Here is a 17,240-nt window from a genome sequence, read left to right as displayed (position 1 = left end):
CACATCTTAAGTGCACAGGAATAGATGGGATGAGTAGGGAGGACAACAAGGTGAAGCTCAAGTGCACAAAATTCACTAGAGGGAAGCTTTATAATAATAAGACTGTGTAAAAGTGTGCGCGACATGGTTTTTTTCTTGCGTATGTAGACATATTCGAAGGCAGAGATGTCAAACACGCAGCCCGCGGGCCGGATCAGGCTTACGAACAGGTTCAATCCGGCCCGCAAGATGGATTTGCTAAGTGTAAAATTGAGCTGTATTTTTAAAATAAAGAAACTGCTGTTCTAAAAGTGTCCATCGGATGTCACAATAGCAATTCTGTTAGGCGAGCAAATATAGTTAAAGTACCAATGATTGTCACACACACACTAGGTGTGGCGAAATTATTCTCTACATTTGACCCATCACCCTTGATCACCCCCTGGAAGGTGAGGGGAGCAGTGGGCAGCAACGCCCGGGAATCATTTTTGGTAATTTAACCCCCAATTCCAACCCTTGATGCTGAGTGCCAAGCAGGGAGGTAACGGGTCCCATTTTTATAGTCTTTGGTATGACTCGCCCGGGGTTTGAACTCACAACCTACCGATCTCAAGGCAGACATTCTAACCACTAGGCCACTGAAGCGGTTAGGTGTTATGTAAAAATAGTTTACGTTGGGGCGAGCAAGTATACCAAGCAAGAGTGTCAGGTCAGGTTCAAACACTGATGACATCTATTAAAACCTGTTTTAATGATGTTGGATCTGTGTTGTTGTTGTTGTTGTTGTTGTTTGGGACAAATGTCATAAATTAGCTTTGAATACAAACACTATGATGTATACATTGGATAACTGTTTCAGATGTCTATGTTTTTCGTATCCATTCCTATTTCAAATAAACCTTAATAATAATAATAATAATAATAATAATAATAATAATTTTAGATTTGAAAGAACCTAAAATTTGCACAAAAATTATGTTCAAAATAACTACAGTATGCAAGGCAGCATGCATTGGTTAAATCCGAATGTGTTTGCTTGTTTTGTAACACTTTTTCCAAAAGATGTTTGTCGTTGACGATTAAAAACTCGTTTCCAAAGCCCTTACCTATATAATACATATTATTGAGGTGTTTAGTGTGAGGTTTATCACACTACAACTTCTCCATCTGGCTGCTATCTATCACCCCCCTGGGACCTATTCAGACATTATCAGCAAATTTTCAGAGTTTGTTTTTTATCTAGTGACACACACAGATAATATAATTATGATGGGGGATTTTAATATTTAAATGAATACAACATCACAGCCTTTATGTGTGGCGCTCCAGGATATATTTGATAGCTTTTGTCTTAAATAGAAAATTAACCCATGCATCGATAGATCTAGTCCAAAGTTATGGCACTCCCATACACTAGTGTCCGATCACTACCCTGTAAAATTTGAAGTTCTGACACATTGTCAACAAACTACTAATAACCAATGCTTTAGCAGCCACCACATTAATGCTGCCACAACTATGACTTTTGCCGGCCTACTGCCCTCTGTATTGCCACCATTCCCAGATTATGTGGGCTCTATCAATAACCTCACTAATAACTTTAACGATGCCCTGCAAAATTACCATTGATAGTATAGCCCCACTGTAGCTACAAAAAGCCTCTCAAAAGGCGTACCGTACCCCGTTGTTCACAGAAGAAACCAGAGCTCTCAAACTATCATGTAGAAAGCTGGAACGCAAATGGCATGCGACTAAACTTGCGTTTTCTTTCAATCACGGAGTGATAGTTGAAAGACTTATAAATACGCGCTTACCTTAGCTAAAACTAATTACTACTCAAATCTCATCCACCTCAATAAAACATTCCTAAATATTTGTTTAACAAAGTAGCATCGCTAACCCAACAAGGGACTTCTCTCAGTACTTCCACCCACTCGGCTGATGACTTTATGCATTTTTTTACTCAGAAAATTGGACTCATTGGAAAGGAGATTGAAAATGGTGCGTTCCCAGCTCCAAGTGGGTTCTATTAACGCAGATACAAATGTATGACGGATATCGAGCTCCAAAAGAATCTCTCTTTTTGTAAAATAACATTTTAGGAACTTCTGCGACTCGAAAATGGGACAAAACAGACCACATGTTTACTCGACCCACTTCCAGGGAAACTTATCAATGAGCTGTTTGTGATATTAGGAACATCAGGGCTAAATATTAACTTATCACTTTCCTCGGGTACCGTTCCCCTAGCATTCAAAACAGCGGTTATTCACTCTCTGGTCAAAGGACCTAACCTCGATTCTGACCACCTTCCCTTTATCTCTAAAAACTTTGAAAACATTTTTGCACAACACTTAGCATCTAACAATCTCTGTGATCCCTTTCGGTCCGGTTTCAGGGCAAATCACTCTACAATGAGCAGTATTTTGATGTTTTGATGACACCCAACCCTACATGCCCCTAAAGCGGACAAACACGCCGGACTGTAGTCAGCTGGAGGCATGTCTTAATGAAATTAAACAATGGATGTCCGCTAATTTTTTGCAACTTAACGCCAAAAAACAGAAATGCTGATTATCGGTCCTGCTAGACACCGACCTCTATTTAATAATACCAATGTAACATTTGAAAACCAAAAAATTAAACAAGGTGACTCGGTAAAAAATTTGGGTATTATCTTCGACCCAACTCTCTCCTTTGAGGCACACATTAAAAAAGTTACTAAAACGGCCTTCTTTCATCTCCGTAATATCGCTAAAATCCGCTCCATTTTGTCCACTAAAGACGCTGAGATCATTATCCATGCGTTTGTTATGTCTCGTCTCGATTACTGTAACGTATTATTTTCGGGTCTCCCCATGTCTAGCATTAAAAGATTACAGTTGCTACAAAATGCGGCTGCTAGACTTTTGACAAGAACAAGAAAGTTTGATCACATTACGCCTGTACTGGCTCACCTGCACTGGCTTCCTGTGCACTTAAGATGTGACTTTAAGGTTTTACTACTTACGTATAAAATACTACACGGTCTAGCTCCAGCCTATCTTGCCGATTGTATTGTACCATATGTCCCGGCAAGAAATCTGCGTTCAAAAGACTCCGGCTTATTAGTGATTCCTAAAGCCCAAAAAAAGTCTGCGGGCTATAGAGCGTTTTCTGTTCGGGCTCCAGTACTCTAGAATGCCCTCCCGGCAACAGTTTGAGATGCCACCTCAGTAGAAGCATTTAAGTCTCACCTTAAAACTCATTTGTATACTCTAGCCTTTAAATAGACCTCCTTTTTAGACCAGTTGATCTGCCACTTCTTTTCTTTTTCTCCTCTGTCCCCCCCTCCCTTGTGGAGGGGGTCTGGTCCGATGACCATGGATGAAGTACTGGCTGTCCAGAGTCGAGACCCAGGATGGACCGCTCGCCTGTGTATCGGTTGGGGACATCTCTACGCTGCTGATCCGCCTCCGCTTGGGATGGTTTCCTGTGGACGGGACTCTCGCTGCTGCCTTGGATCCGCTTTGAACTGAACTCTCGGGGCTGTGTTGGAGCCACTATGGATTGAACTTTCACAGTATCATGTTAGACCCACTTAACATCCATTGCTTTCGGTCCCCTAGAGGTGGGGGGTTGCCATCATTTGAGGTCCTCTCCAAGGTTTGTCATAGTCATCATTGTCACTGGCGTCCCACTGGAAGTGAGTTTTCCTTGCCCTTATGTGGGTTCTTCCGAGGATGTCGTAGTGGTTTGTACAGTCCTTTGAAACATTTGTGATTTAGGCCTATATAAATAAACATTGATTGATTGATCCGCTACTACTCTCATTTTAATAAAGAGCTACGGTAGCAGAGAAAAGTCACAACAAAATGAATGACAAAGCCATAACACAACAACTATAAGCCAAAACACTACAACACAAAGACGGAACGAAAGTAACAGCAGACATGTTTCGGCGACTCACTGACTTCCTGAGACAGGAACTTGAAAACGATGTAATGAATAAAGTGTGACCACTTTTTCAGTTATTAATAACTTTGTTATACTTTTTCAATAAAACTATTAGGCAAGGCCAGTTTACTTATGGAACATAATTTTTAGATGAGGCAATTCAAAGTGCTTTACAGAAAATTACAAAAAGTCAAAAATTGTAATTGTGAAAAAAAATCATAATTCAATTAAAATCAGAAAATAAAATCATCATGAAAAACAATCAAAATTAAAATCCATCAAAGAGTGTCGACAAAATACCTTCAGTTGTCATACAAACAGTTAAATAAGTGTTTTTTTTAGGCTGGATTTGAACGTTGCCAATGTGTAAAGCCTGTCTTACATTTTCTGGAAGACTATTCCAGATTTTAGGAGCATAAAACTGAAACGCCAGTCTCACCATGTTTGGTCCTGACTTTCGGTACCAGTCCCTGAGGTTCTCAGAGGTCGAGATGGTTCAAATGGCTCTAACATGTCAGAGAGGTACTTTGGCACAAGACAATGACAAGACTGTACATTCTGGAAGCAGAGCTGTTTTAACATTTATTCTCTGAGCAACAGGAAGCCAGTGCGGTGACCTAAGCACTGGACTAATATGGTCATATTTACCGGTTCTAGTCAGGACTCAAACAGCTGCATTCTGGACATACTGCAGCTGCTCCACAGCTCGTTTAGTGAGCTTAATGAAAAGCCCATTAGAGTAGTCTAACCTGCTGGAGACCAAGGCATGGATTAGTTTTTCTAAGTCTGATTTAGACATTATTCATCTCATTTTGACAATGTTTTTCAGGTGGTACTTACAAACCCCGTTTCCATATGACTTGGCAAATTGTGTTTGATGTAAATATAAACGGAATACAATGATTTGCAAATCATTTTCAACCCATATTCAGTTGAATATGCTGCAAAGACAACATATTTGATGTTCAATGAATTTGATGCCAGTAACACGTGACAAAGAAGTTGGGAAAGGTGGCAATACATACTGATAAAGTTGAGGAATGCTCATCAAACACTTATTTGGAACATCCCACAGGTGTGCGGGCTAATTGGGAACAGGTGGGTGCCATGATTGGGTATAAAAGCAGCTTCCATGAAGTGCTAGGTTATTCACAAACAAGGATGGGGTGAGGGTCACCAATTTGTAAGCAAATTGTCGAACAGTTTTAGAACAACATTTCTCAACGAGCTACTGCAAGGAATTTAGGGATTTTACCATCTACGGTCCGTAAAATCATCAAAAGGTTCAGAGAATCTGGAGAAATCACTGCACATAGGCGATGATATTACAGACCTTTGATCCCTCAGGCGGTACTGCATCAAAAACCGACATCAGTGTGTAAAGGATATCACCACATGGGCTCAGTAACACTTCATAACACCACTGTCAGTAACTACAGTTGGTTGCTACATCTGTAAGTGCAAGTTAAAACTCTGCTGTGCAAAGCAAAACCCATTTACCAAAAACACCAAGGAACGCCGCTGGCTTCGCCGGGCCCGAGCTGATGCAAGGTGGAAAAGTGTTCTGTGGTCTGACGAGTCCACATTTCAAATTATATTTGGAAACTGTAGTGTCCTCCGGAACAAAGAGGAAAATAACCATCCGGATTGTTATAGGCTCAAAGTTCAAAAGCCAGCATCTGTGATGGTATGGGGGTGTATTAGTGCCCAAGGCATGGGTAACTTACACATCTGTGAAGGCACCATTAATGCTGAATGGTCCGTACAGGTTTTGTAGCAACATATGTTGTCATCCAAGCAACGCTATCATGGACGCCCCTGCTTATTTCAGCAAGACAATGCCAAGCCACGTGTTACAACAGCGTGGTTTCATAGTAAAAGAATGCGGGTACTTTCCTGGCCCGCCTACAGTCCAGACATGTCTCCCATGGAAAATGTGTGGTGCATTATGAAGCGTAAAATACGACAGCGGAGACCCCGCACTGTTGAACAACTGAAGCTCTACATAAAACAAGAATGCGAAAGAATTCCACTTTCAAAGATTCAACAATTAGTTTCCTCAGTTCCCAAACGTTTATTGAGTGTTGTTAAAAGAAAAGGAGATGTAACACAGTGGTGGACATGCCCTTTCCCAACTACTTTGGCACGTGTTGCACCCATGAAATTCTAAGGTAATTATTATTTCCCAAAAAAAAAAAGTTTATGAGTTTGATCATCAAATATGTTGTTTTCGTTGTGCATTCAACTGAATATGGGTTGAAAAGGATTTGCAAATCATTGTATTCCGTTTATATTTACATCTAACACAATTTCCCAACTCATACGGAAACGGGGTTTGTAATACACAATGTTCAGGGAGTTGGTTCAAGTCAGCTAAACTTGCTCTGTTGTCACTTCCGTTGTGTCCGTTGCGTATTTTGTTGCGGCGTTCTTATTTTTTGTGGTGTTTGCAATTGTGCTGTGCTGTAGCTAAAGGTTGTGTTGTAATTATTGATATTATCCTGTCGCGTTTGAATTTGCTGTGAACTTTCTCATATGATACCTCAGTGGCCTAGTGGTTAGAGTGTCCACCTTGAGATCAGTAGGTCTTGAGTTCAAACCCCAGCCGAGTCATACCAAAGACTATAAAAATGGGACCCATTACCTCCCTGCTTGGCAATCAGCATCAAGGGTTGGAATTGGGGGTCACCACACCATTCCGACTTTCAGGTACGACTATACAATCTCACTAAAACACTAGTAACATTATAAGCAGATAAGGGATTTTCCAGAATTATCCTAGTAAAAGTGTCTAATATCTGAAATGCTTCCACTGGCCTGTTTTTTTTTTTTTTTCCCCTAGTCCTTCACTCTAAATTTCCTCATCCACAAATCTTTCATCCTCGCTCAAATTAATGGGGAAATCGTCGCTTTCTCGGTCCGAATCGCACTCGCTGCTGGTGGCCATGATTGTAAACAATGTGAGGAGCTCCACAACCCGTGACGTCACGCGCACTTCGTCTGCTACTTCCGGTACAGGCAAGGCTTTTTTATTAGCGACCAAAAGCTGCAAACTTTATCGTCGATGTTCTCTACTAAATCCTTTCAGCAAAAATATGGCAATATTGCGAAATGATCAAGTATGACACATGGAATGGACCTGCTATCCCCGTTTAAATAAGAAAATCTCATTTCAGTAGGCCTTTAAAGTCAGGTCTGTTGTCAGTCACATGATGTCACGGTGGGCTTACTTTTCCCATCTCCCTTTTGCAACCAATGTTGCTTGATGAGAAGCATTTTGACATTAAACGAAAAGTGTGTCATGTTTAATGTTACTTTTGCTCTGAAAGTGTCTATTTTACTTCTCATACTTTAGTCCAGGGGTCACCAACCTTTTTGAAACCAAGAGCTACTTCTTGGGTACTGATTAATGCGAAGGGCTACCAGTTTGATACACACTTAAATAAATTGCCAGAAATAGCCAATTTGCTCAATTGACCTTTAATAAATAAATCTATATTATATATAAATGGGTATTTCTGTCTGTCATTCCGTCCTAAATTTTTTTTTCTTTTACGGAAGGTTTTTTTATAAAGAATAAATTATGAAAAAAAAACACTTAATTGAACGGTTTAAAAGAGGAGGAAACACAAAAAAAAATGAAAATTTAATTTTGAAACATAGTTTATCTTTAATTTCGACTCTTTAAAATTCAAAATTCAACCGAAAAAAATTGAGAAAAACTAGCCAATTCGAATCTTTTTTAAAAAATTTTAAAAAGAATTTACGGAACATCATTAGTATTTTTTCCTAATTAAGATTAATTTTTGAATTTTGATGACATGTTTTAAATAGGTTAAAATCCAATCTGCACTTTGTTATAATATATAACAAATTGGACCAAGCTATATTTCTAACAAAGACAAATCATTATTTCTTCTAGATTTTCCAGAACAAAAATTTTAACACAAATTTAAAAGACTTTGAAATAAGATTTAAATTTGATTCTACAGATTTTGTCATTTTAATCATATTAAGTTTGAAGAAATATTTCACAAATATTATTCATCAAAAAAACAGAAACTAAAATGAAGAATTAAATTATCATCCTTTACAATAATAAAAAAAAAACTTGAATATTGATTTAAATTGTCAGGAAAGAAGAGGAAGGAATTTAAAAGGTAAAAAGGTATATGTGTTTAAAAATCCTAAAATTATTTTTAAGGTTGTATTTTTTCTCTAATATTGTCTTTCTGAAAGTTAGAAGAAGCAAAGCAAAAAAAATAATGAATTTATTTAAACAAGTGAAGACCAAGTCTTTAAAATATTTCCTTGGGTTTTCAAATTGTATTTGAGTTTTGTCTCTCTTAGAATTAAAAATGTCGGGCAAAGCAAAACCAGCTTGCTCGTAAATAAATACAATTTAAAAAATAGAGACAGCTCACTGGTGAGTGCTGCTATTTGAGCTATTTTTAGAACAGGCCAGCGGGCGACTAATCTGGTCCTTACGGGCACCACGTTGGTGACCCAAGCTTTAGTCTATCAACTGTATTTAAACCTATTCTTATACTTGTGTCAGCTAAGAATGTTTCTAAACTTTTTGGACCGGGACCTTGGAACAGATTGTTGGAAGTAATGGAGGATAGCACTCAAAAATAAGTATGCAGCACATACTATAGACACAGCACTTATCTTACAACCACCAGTTGTGCAGTCCTCATCAGCCCAAAGTGAGTTAGGAAGGCGAAAAAGTTGCAAAAAACCAGTGCAGCATTTTTGTGTGAGAGACTCCGCTTATCAGTACCAGCACCTCCTGCTAGCTACGGCCTCTAAAAGAGATTAGCATTTGTCCAGGCTCATAAAGCAGCGCAGTAAGCCATTTTGCAAGCTGCGTGGATCAATGCATTCTCAATGTGTCAAGTTGCAGTGGAGGGCTGTTAACACAAAAAGTCTCCTTTGCTTAATTAAACATTGCAGCATGCATGTACGCGCCCGATGAGGACCCATTAAAGTTATTGAGATGCGGACAACGGTGCAGACCTCCCGACTTCAGAGCGCTGTTTATAACCTCGCTGACCTTGTTTGGCTTAAAGGGGAACATTGAGGGTGCATGGGAGTTTGCCCAACCAGTCTACATGTGCTTTGTGGACTTGGAGAAGGCATTCGACCGTGTCCCTCGGGAAGTCCTGTGGGGAGTGCTCAGAGAGTATGGGGTATCGGACTGTCTTATTGTGGCGGTCCGATACCTGTATGATCAGTGCCAGAGCTTGGTGCGCATTGCCGGCAGTAAGTCGGACACATTTCCAGTGAGGGTTGGACTCCGCCAAGGCTGTCCTTTGTCACCGATTCTGTTCATAACTTTTATGGACAGAATTTCTAGGCGCAGTCAAGGCGTTGAGGGGTTCCGGTTTGGTAACCGCAGGATTAGGTCTCTGCTTTTTTGCAAATGATGTGGTCCTGATGGCTTCATCTGACCGGGATCTTCAGCTCTTACTGGATCGGTTTGCAGCCGAGTGTGAAGCGACCGGAATGAGAATCAGCACCTCCAAGTCCGAGTCCATGGTTCTCGCCTTGGAAAAGGGTGGAATGCCATCTCCGGGTTGGGGAGGAGACCCTGCCCCAAGTGGAGGAGTTCAAGTACCTAGGAGTCTTGTTCACGAGTGGGGGAAGAGTGGATCGTGAGATCGACAGGCGGATTGGTGCGGTGTCTTCAGTAATGCGGACGTTGTACCGATCCGTTGTGGTGAAGAAGGAACTGAGCCGGAAGGCAAAGCTCTCAATTTACCGGTCGATCTACGTTCCCATCCTCACCTATAGTCATGAGCTTTGGGTCATGACCGAAAGGATAAGATCACGGGTACAAGCGGCCGAAATGAGTTTCCTCCGCCGTGTGGCGGGGCTCTCCCTTAGAGATAGGGTGAGAGACTCTGCCATCCGGGAGGAACTCAAAGTAAAGCCGCTGCTCCTTCACATGGAGAGGAGCCAGATGAGGTGGTTCGGGCATCTGGTCAGGATGCCACCCGAACGCCTCCCTAGGGAGGTGTTTAGGGCACGTCCAACCGGTAGGAGGCCACGGAGAAGACCCAGGACATGTTGGGATGACTATGTCTCCCGGCTGGCCTGGGAACGCCTCGGGATCCCCCGGGAAGAGCTAGACGAAGTGGCTGGGGAAAGGGAAGTCTGGGTTTCACTGCTTAGGCTGTTGCCCCCGCGACCCGACCTCGGATAAGCGGAAGAAGATGGATGGGAACATTATCACAATTTCAAAAGGGTTAAAAACAATAAAAATCAGTTCCCAGTGGCTTGTTGTATTTTTTGAAGTTTTTTTCAAAATGTTACCGGAATATCCCTAAATAAAGCTTGAAAGTGCCTTATTTTCGCTATCTTCGAAACCAGTAACCATATTTCCCTGTGACGTCACACAGGGCTGCCAATACAAACAACATGGCGGTTACCACAGCAAGATATAGCGACATTAGCTCGGATTCAGACTCGGATTTCAGCGGCTTAAGCGATTCAAAAGATTACGCATGTATTGAAACAGATGGTCGGAGTATGGAGGCAGATAGCGAAAACGAAATTGAAGAAGAAATTGAAGCTATTGAGCGAATAGCTATTGACGCTATTCGGCCATAGCGTGGGTGTACCTAATGAAGTGGCCCATAGCATGGCTGCCTTATTAGCATCGCCGGTAAAATGTGTGGACCAAACGATCAGGACTTTCGCATCTTGTGACACTGGAGCAACTTAAACCCGTCGATTGGTAAGTGTTTGTTTCGCATTAAATGTGGGTATCTAGTTTCAAATGTACATACAGCTAGCGTAAATAGCATGTTAGCATCGATTAGCGTAACATGTTAGCATCGATTAGCTGGCAGTCATGCCGTGACCAAATATGTCTGATTAGCACATAAGTCAACAACATCAACAAAACTCACCTTTGTGATTTCGTTGACTTAATCGTTGCAAATGCATCTGCAGGTTATCCATACATCTCTGTGCCATGTCTGTCTTAGCACCGCCGGTCAAATGTGAAGACATTTTGGTACATTCAATGAAGGTCTGGCGGCAGATTTCTTGCCAGTGGTGCAACTTGAATCCCTCCCTGTTAGTGTTGTTACACCCTCCGACAACACACCCACGAGGCATGATGTCTCCAAGGTTCCAAAAAATAGTCGAAAAAAAGGGAAAATAACAGAGCTGAGACCCGGTGTTTGTAATGTGAAAATTAATATGGCGGGTGTGTTGCCTCGGTGACGTCAGAACCGCTGTTTAATTTGCCAAAATTCACCCATTTAGAGTTCGGAAATCGGTTAAAAAAATACATGGTCTTTTTTCTGCAACATCAAGGTATATATTGACGCTTGCATAGGTTTGGTGATAATGTTCCCCTTTAAGGCAGGGGTCTCCTCACTCAGTATGTGTAGTTGTATAATGACGCTTCAAATTGTATTCCTTGGGCACCGCAACTTTCTCCGTGCAAATAAGACACAGCGGGGTGCCGATGTGCTCAACAAAGAAATATTGCACCTCCCACTTTTCCTGGAATTGTCTTTGCACATCACTAACCCTTCTCTTCACTGCAGGCTTTGAAAAAGACATGTTTGGGGTTGTGGAATATATTTGTATTTAGCCGACGCACGGAGAATAATGTTATTTCCGCAATGTGTGTCGTTCCGCTTTTCCTCCCTGCAGCAATATGGCGGTCGGCGGATAATAGCCGGGAAAGTACCGGGATAGCGACCGCAAAAAAAGTGACGGTTCCCGGAGTGTTATCCGGCATCATATAGAAATACAGTGGGGCAAAAAAGTATTTAGTCAGCCACCGATTGTGCAAGTTCTCCCACTTAAAATGATGACAGAGGTCTGTAATTTTCATCATAGGTACACTTCAACTGTGAGGGACAGAATGTGAACAAAAAAAATCCAGGAATTCACATTGTAGGAATTTTAAAGAATTTATTTGTAAATTATGGTAGAAAATAAGTTTTTGGTCACTTCAAACAAGGAAGATCTCTGGCTCTCACAGACCTGTAACTTCTTCTTTAAGAAGCTCTTCTGTCCTCCACTCGTTACCTGTATTAATGGAACCTGTTTGAACTCGTTATCTATACTTCCTGTCCACAGCCTCAAACAGTCAGACTCCAAACACCACTATGGCCAACACCAAAGAGCTGTCGAAGGACACCAGGAAAATAATTGCAGACCTGCACCAGACTGGGAAGAGAGAATCTACAATAGGCAAGCAGCTTGGTGTGAAAAAAATCAACTGTCAGAGCAATTATCAGAAAATGGAAGACATACAAGACCACTGATAATCTCCCTCGACCTGTGGCTCCACGCAAGATCTCATCCCGTGGGGTCAAAATAATCATGAGAACGGTGAGCAAAAATCCCAGAACCACACGGGGGGACCTGATGAATGACCTGCAGAGAGCTGGGACCAAAGTAGCAAATGTTACCATCAGTAACACACTACGCCAACAAGGAATCAAATCCTGCAATGCCAGACGTGTCCCCCTGCTTAAGCCAGTGTATGTCCAGGCCCGTCTGAAGTTTGCCAGAGAGCACATGGATGATACAGCAGAGGATTGGGAGAATGTCATGTGGTCAGATGAAACCAAAATAGAACTTTTTGGTATAAACTCAACTTGTCATGTTTGGAGGAAGAAGAATACTCAGTTGCATCCCAAGAACACCATACCTAATGTGAAGCATGGGAGTGGAAACATCATGCTTTGGGGCTGTTTTTCTGCTAAGGGGACAGGACGATTGATCTGTGTTAAAGAAAGAATGAATGGGGCCATGTATCGTGAGATTTTGAGCCAAAACCTCCTTCCATCAGTGAGAGCTTTGAATGGTTGACCAAATACTTATTTTCCACCATAATTCACAAATAAATTCTTCAAAATTCCTACAATGTGAATTCCTGGATTTTTTTTTTCACATTCTGTCCCTAACAGTTGAAGTGTACCTATAATGAAAATTACAGACCTCTGTCATCATTTTAAGTGGGAGAACTTGCACAATCGCTGGCTGACTAAATACTTTTTTGCCACACTGCACATGTACAATTAAAAAAAACAAATAACGGTTTGAATTGGTCCAGGTTATCGGGGACTGTTATTACTGACGGACAGGTGTCGCGGTGTGACTGCAGCCAGGCACGTAACAAAACCCTCGTCTCCATGGCACGTCTCTGTCGCTTTCACTCATTTACCGCTTTTCCACTAATGCAGGGGTAGGCAACCCAGAACGCTGAAAGAGCCATTTTGGACCCAAATAACACAACACTGTCAAGCGCCGTTCATATAAAAAGTGCGGGCCACACTAACATCAAACTTTCATATTAAGGTGGGGGCCGCGTGTCTGATACCCCTGGCTTAAGGTGATGAGAAGAAACGGCTCCGACGCCACACTACTTAAAAGTAGTTTAAGCATTCACAACATGAACACGCTGCTTTTACGAACAGACGACATAATCACAGTTGCAGTGCACTTTCTTGGAAACTAAATCAATAGGTTGGGCTTTAGTCTCTGAATACATAGCGGCCTGATGCACGTAAATAAGACGCCTATCATGTCGCGCTCAAATAATAGTGAAGCATAAGAGGTGGAAAAGGCAGATTTAGCATCTTCAAAGACCATTTTGGATTTTTGCAGCTAATTAGGACTTTGAGACATGTAAGTGGTAGCCAGAAATGCTTCATATGAATCTTCGTCAGCCGAAACAGCAGGAAAGACCTCACACCCGCCTACACTCCCTCTCCCGTATTCATCAGTCATCACCTGCTGGCAGGTAAACAGATGGTGCACCATTACTGACGACAGGCGAGTGGGAAAGGCAAAACTTTAGGCAGTAACGTCGGACGAAAAAAAAAAAAAAAACACACCAGCTTTCCCTGCTTCTCAAGAACCGATCGGGATTCTGAGCTTGCACGCTGCTTCCCAACAGGACGCCGAGGCTCAGCAGGAGGAAGTGCAAAGTTACAAAGCTTCCTCCCCTGCATCTAAACCTTTTGCATCCAACTTCACCACAGAGCAGGTCAAAGTGACCTCGGGGGAAGCCTTTCTAGAGTTTTGCAGGAGGTCACCTGGCTCATAGAACACAGCCTTCACTGAATTATGAACCAAATCAAGCAGGAAAAAAATTTGCGTATGGACTGAAACAATTGTAACACATAGCAGGGCAGTAGGTAACGATGGCACTTATCATTACACATGTACCAAATAAAATAGCTTCGAGGTGGGTAAGCTCACCCAAACTTATTCCTTACATAGGGCGCACCGCAGATGAATGGTCTATTTTTGATCTTTTTTCATACATACAGTAGGTGCACCGGATTATAGGGCGCATAAAATAATATATAAAATAAAATAAAAAAAAATACAAATAATATTACTATTATTTTTTTTCTAAATTGAAAACATTTTCTTAACATGGCGTGGTGGTTCTTTGGTCAAAATGTTGCATGGATTATGTTTTACAGATCATCTCCAAGCCGCTTTCTGACAGTCGCTTCCGGATGCTGAGATAAACACCAGCGCCCCCGGCCACCCCAAAGGGAATAAGCGGTAGAAAAATGGATGGATGGGCTTTCGGATGCGGCATTTTGTGGGCGGTCTTTTTTAAAAAAAATTTTATTAAATCAACATAAAAAAATACAAGATACACTTTCAATTAGTGCATCAGCCCCCCCCCATTCACACTCATTCACACAAACAAGGGTTGTTTCTTTCTGCTACCAAAATTCTGGTTCCCACAACATGTATAGCACAGTCTGCAAGGGACACAGTCCCTAAAACACACATGATTGCGTGTGCCGCCGGTCCACTAACATTATCATTAATTACTATTTTTTTATGTACCGTATTTTTCGGACTATAAGTCGCGATTTTTTTTTTTTGGTTTGGCCGGGTCTCCACAGCTGGACTGTGGAGAAGACTGTGACTTATAGTCCGAAAAATACGGTAATTGCTTTATATTATTTTACTTTCTTCTTTCATCCATTTTCTACCGCTTATTCCCTTTTGGGGTGGCGGGGGGCGCTGGCGCCTATCTCAGCTACATTCGGGCGGAAGGCAGGGTACACCCTGGACAAGTCGCCACCTCATCGCAGGGCCAACACAGATAGACAGACAACATTCACACTCACATTCACACACTAGGGCCAATTTAGTGTTGCCAATCAACCTATCCCCAGGTGCATGTCTTTGGAGGTGGGAGGAAGCCGGAGTACCCGGAGGGAACCCACGCATTCACGGGGAGAACATGCAAACTCCACACAGAAAGATCTCGAGCCTGGATTTGAACCCAGGACTGCAGGAACTTCCTATTGTTTTTTTTAATTAATTTATCCATCTTCTTCCGCTTATCCGAGGTCGGGTCGCGGGGGAAGCAGCCTAAGCAGGGAAGCCCAGACTTCCCTCTCCCCAGCCACTTCGTCTAGCTCTTCCCGGGGGATCCCGAGGCGTTCCCAGGCCAGCCGGGAGACATAGTCTTCCCAACGTGTCCTGGGTTTTCCCTGTAGCCTCCTACCGGTTGGACGTGTCCTAAACACCTCCCTAGGGAGGCGTTCGGGTGGCATCCTGACCAGATGCCCGAACCACCTCATCTGGCTCCTCTCGATGTGAAGGAGCAGCGGCTTTACTTTGAGTTTCTCCCGGATGGCAGAACTTCTCACCCTATCTCTAAGGGAGAGCCCCGCCACACGGTGGAGGAAACTCATTTCGGCCGCTTGTACCCGTGATCTTGTCCTTACGGTCATGACCCAAAGCTCATGACCATAGGTGAGGATGGGAACGTAGATCGACCGGTAAATTGAGAGCTTTGCCTTCCGGCTCAGCTCCTTCTTCACCACAACGGTATTTATTTATTTACCTTATTTTATTTTAATTATAAAATAAAAAAGGACCTTATCTTTACCAGACCAGGTTGTCAATGAAATTAGACTTGTCTAAAGGTTTTTAAAACCAGGTCCAGTCCAGATAATGCCCAAGTCGAGCTCAGCAGCACACACCCTCATCCATGTACAACAACAAAAAAATTAGGGAAACAACAGATTGCATATAATTTATAAACATTGCATTGATTATGTTTTACAGATCATCTTCAAGTCGCTTCAGGATGCGCCAATTCGTGGGCGATCTTATTTATGTGGCTCACCTTCGGCAGCGTCCTCTCCCCGTCATATTTATTATACCGGTGTAGCATGCAAAGACGGGAGTGGAAGAAGTGTCAAAAGATGGCGCTAACTGTTTTAATGACATTCAGACTTTACTTAAATCAACGGAGCAGCATCTCATCCGGAAACAACACCGGCAATGTGTTTCGTGAAAAACCGACCGACCCGAACTCTAATAACTAAAGTTCCTTGGGTGTATAATACAAACTCACTACACCGGTATGTTTTTAGCACTTTCATGTATTGTAGAAGCACTAACATTCATATGGTGTCCGCGTTTGAATTTGTTGTGAACTTTCTCATATGTGGTTAGAGCAGGGGTGTCAAACTCAAACACAGAGTGGGCCAAAATTTAAAACTGAACAAAGCCGCGGGCCAAGGTTGAACAAATTAACCTTTTAATAGGGACCCAAACAAGTTCTGCATTGAATATTGAACAAGCAAGGCTTATATAACTTTATAGTGACATGCAAAATCGAGTTTCAAATAATAATCATTAAAAAATAGCAATGGCATCTAAAATAAAATTTAAATAAAAATTGAATGACCCTTTTCTATTTGCAGCCCTCTGAGGTAAATATCAAAATAAAACTTTTTCCACAGGCTAATAATAAATTTGCAAATAAAATAACAATAACAAATTAATCAAACATTCAAGCCTTGAAGTAGCAAGAGAAAGTGCATGAGTAAAACCTTAATTATTGCTTGGGGGGGTATATTGTAGCGTCCCGGAAGAGTTAGTGCTGCAAGGGGTTCTGGGTATTTGTTCTGTTGTGTTTATGTTGTGTTACGGTGCAGATGTTCTCCCGAAATGTGTTTGTTATTCTTGTTTGGTGTGGGTTCACAGTGTGGTGCATATTTAAATAGATGAATAAATAAATAAATGGGTTGTACTTGTATAGCGCTTTTCTACCTTCATTGGACTCAAAGAGCTTTGACACTACTTCCACATTTACCCATTCACACACACATTCACACACTGATGGAGGGAGCTGCCATGCAAGGCGCTAACCAACACCCATCAGGAGAAAGGGTGAAGTGTCTTGCTCAAGGGTCACAACGGATATGACAAGGTTGGTACTAGGTGGGGTTTGAACCGGGGACTCTCGGGTTGTGCACGGCCACTCTTCCACTGCGCCACGCCGTCCCTATAAAAATATA

General features: G+C 41.9%; 1 protein-coding gene across 5 annotated transcripts in view; it reads right to left on the bottom strand.

Moving 5' to 3' along the window:
* Positions 1-17,240, bottom strand: part of marchf8 (membrane-associated ring finger (C3HC4) 8) — a 309,683-nt gene that overhangs the window by 150,337 nt on the left and 142,106 nt on the right. The window contains exon 1 of one of the 5 annotated variants that reach the window (XM_061910244.1): positions 4,355-4,528. The exons of the other annotated variants lie outside the window; for them this stretch is intronic. Coding sequence (XP_061766228.1) covers positions 4,355-4,357 — 3 coding nt within the window. The 5' untranslated portion in view covers positions 4,358-4,528. Of the gene's footprint in view, positions 1-4,354; positions 4,529-17,240 lie in introns of those variants that run through there. 5 annotated transcript variants of the gene reach the window in all.

The sequence above is a fragment of the Nerophis ophidion genome, linkage group LG09, assembly GCF_033978795.1.
Source record: "Nerophis ophidion isolate RoL-2023_Sa linkage group LG09, RoL_Noph_v1.0, whole genome shotgun sequence".
NCBI classification, from domain to species: domain Eukaryota; kingdom Metazoa; phylum Chordata; class Actinopteri; order Syngnathiformes; family Syngnathidae; genus Nerophis; species Nerophis ophidion.
This window is presented reverse-complemented; position numbering and strand designations above follow the sequence as displayed.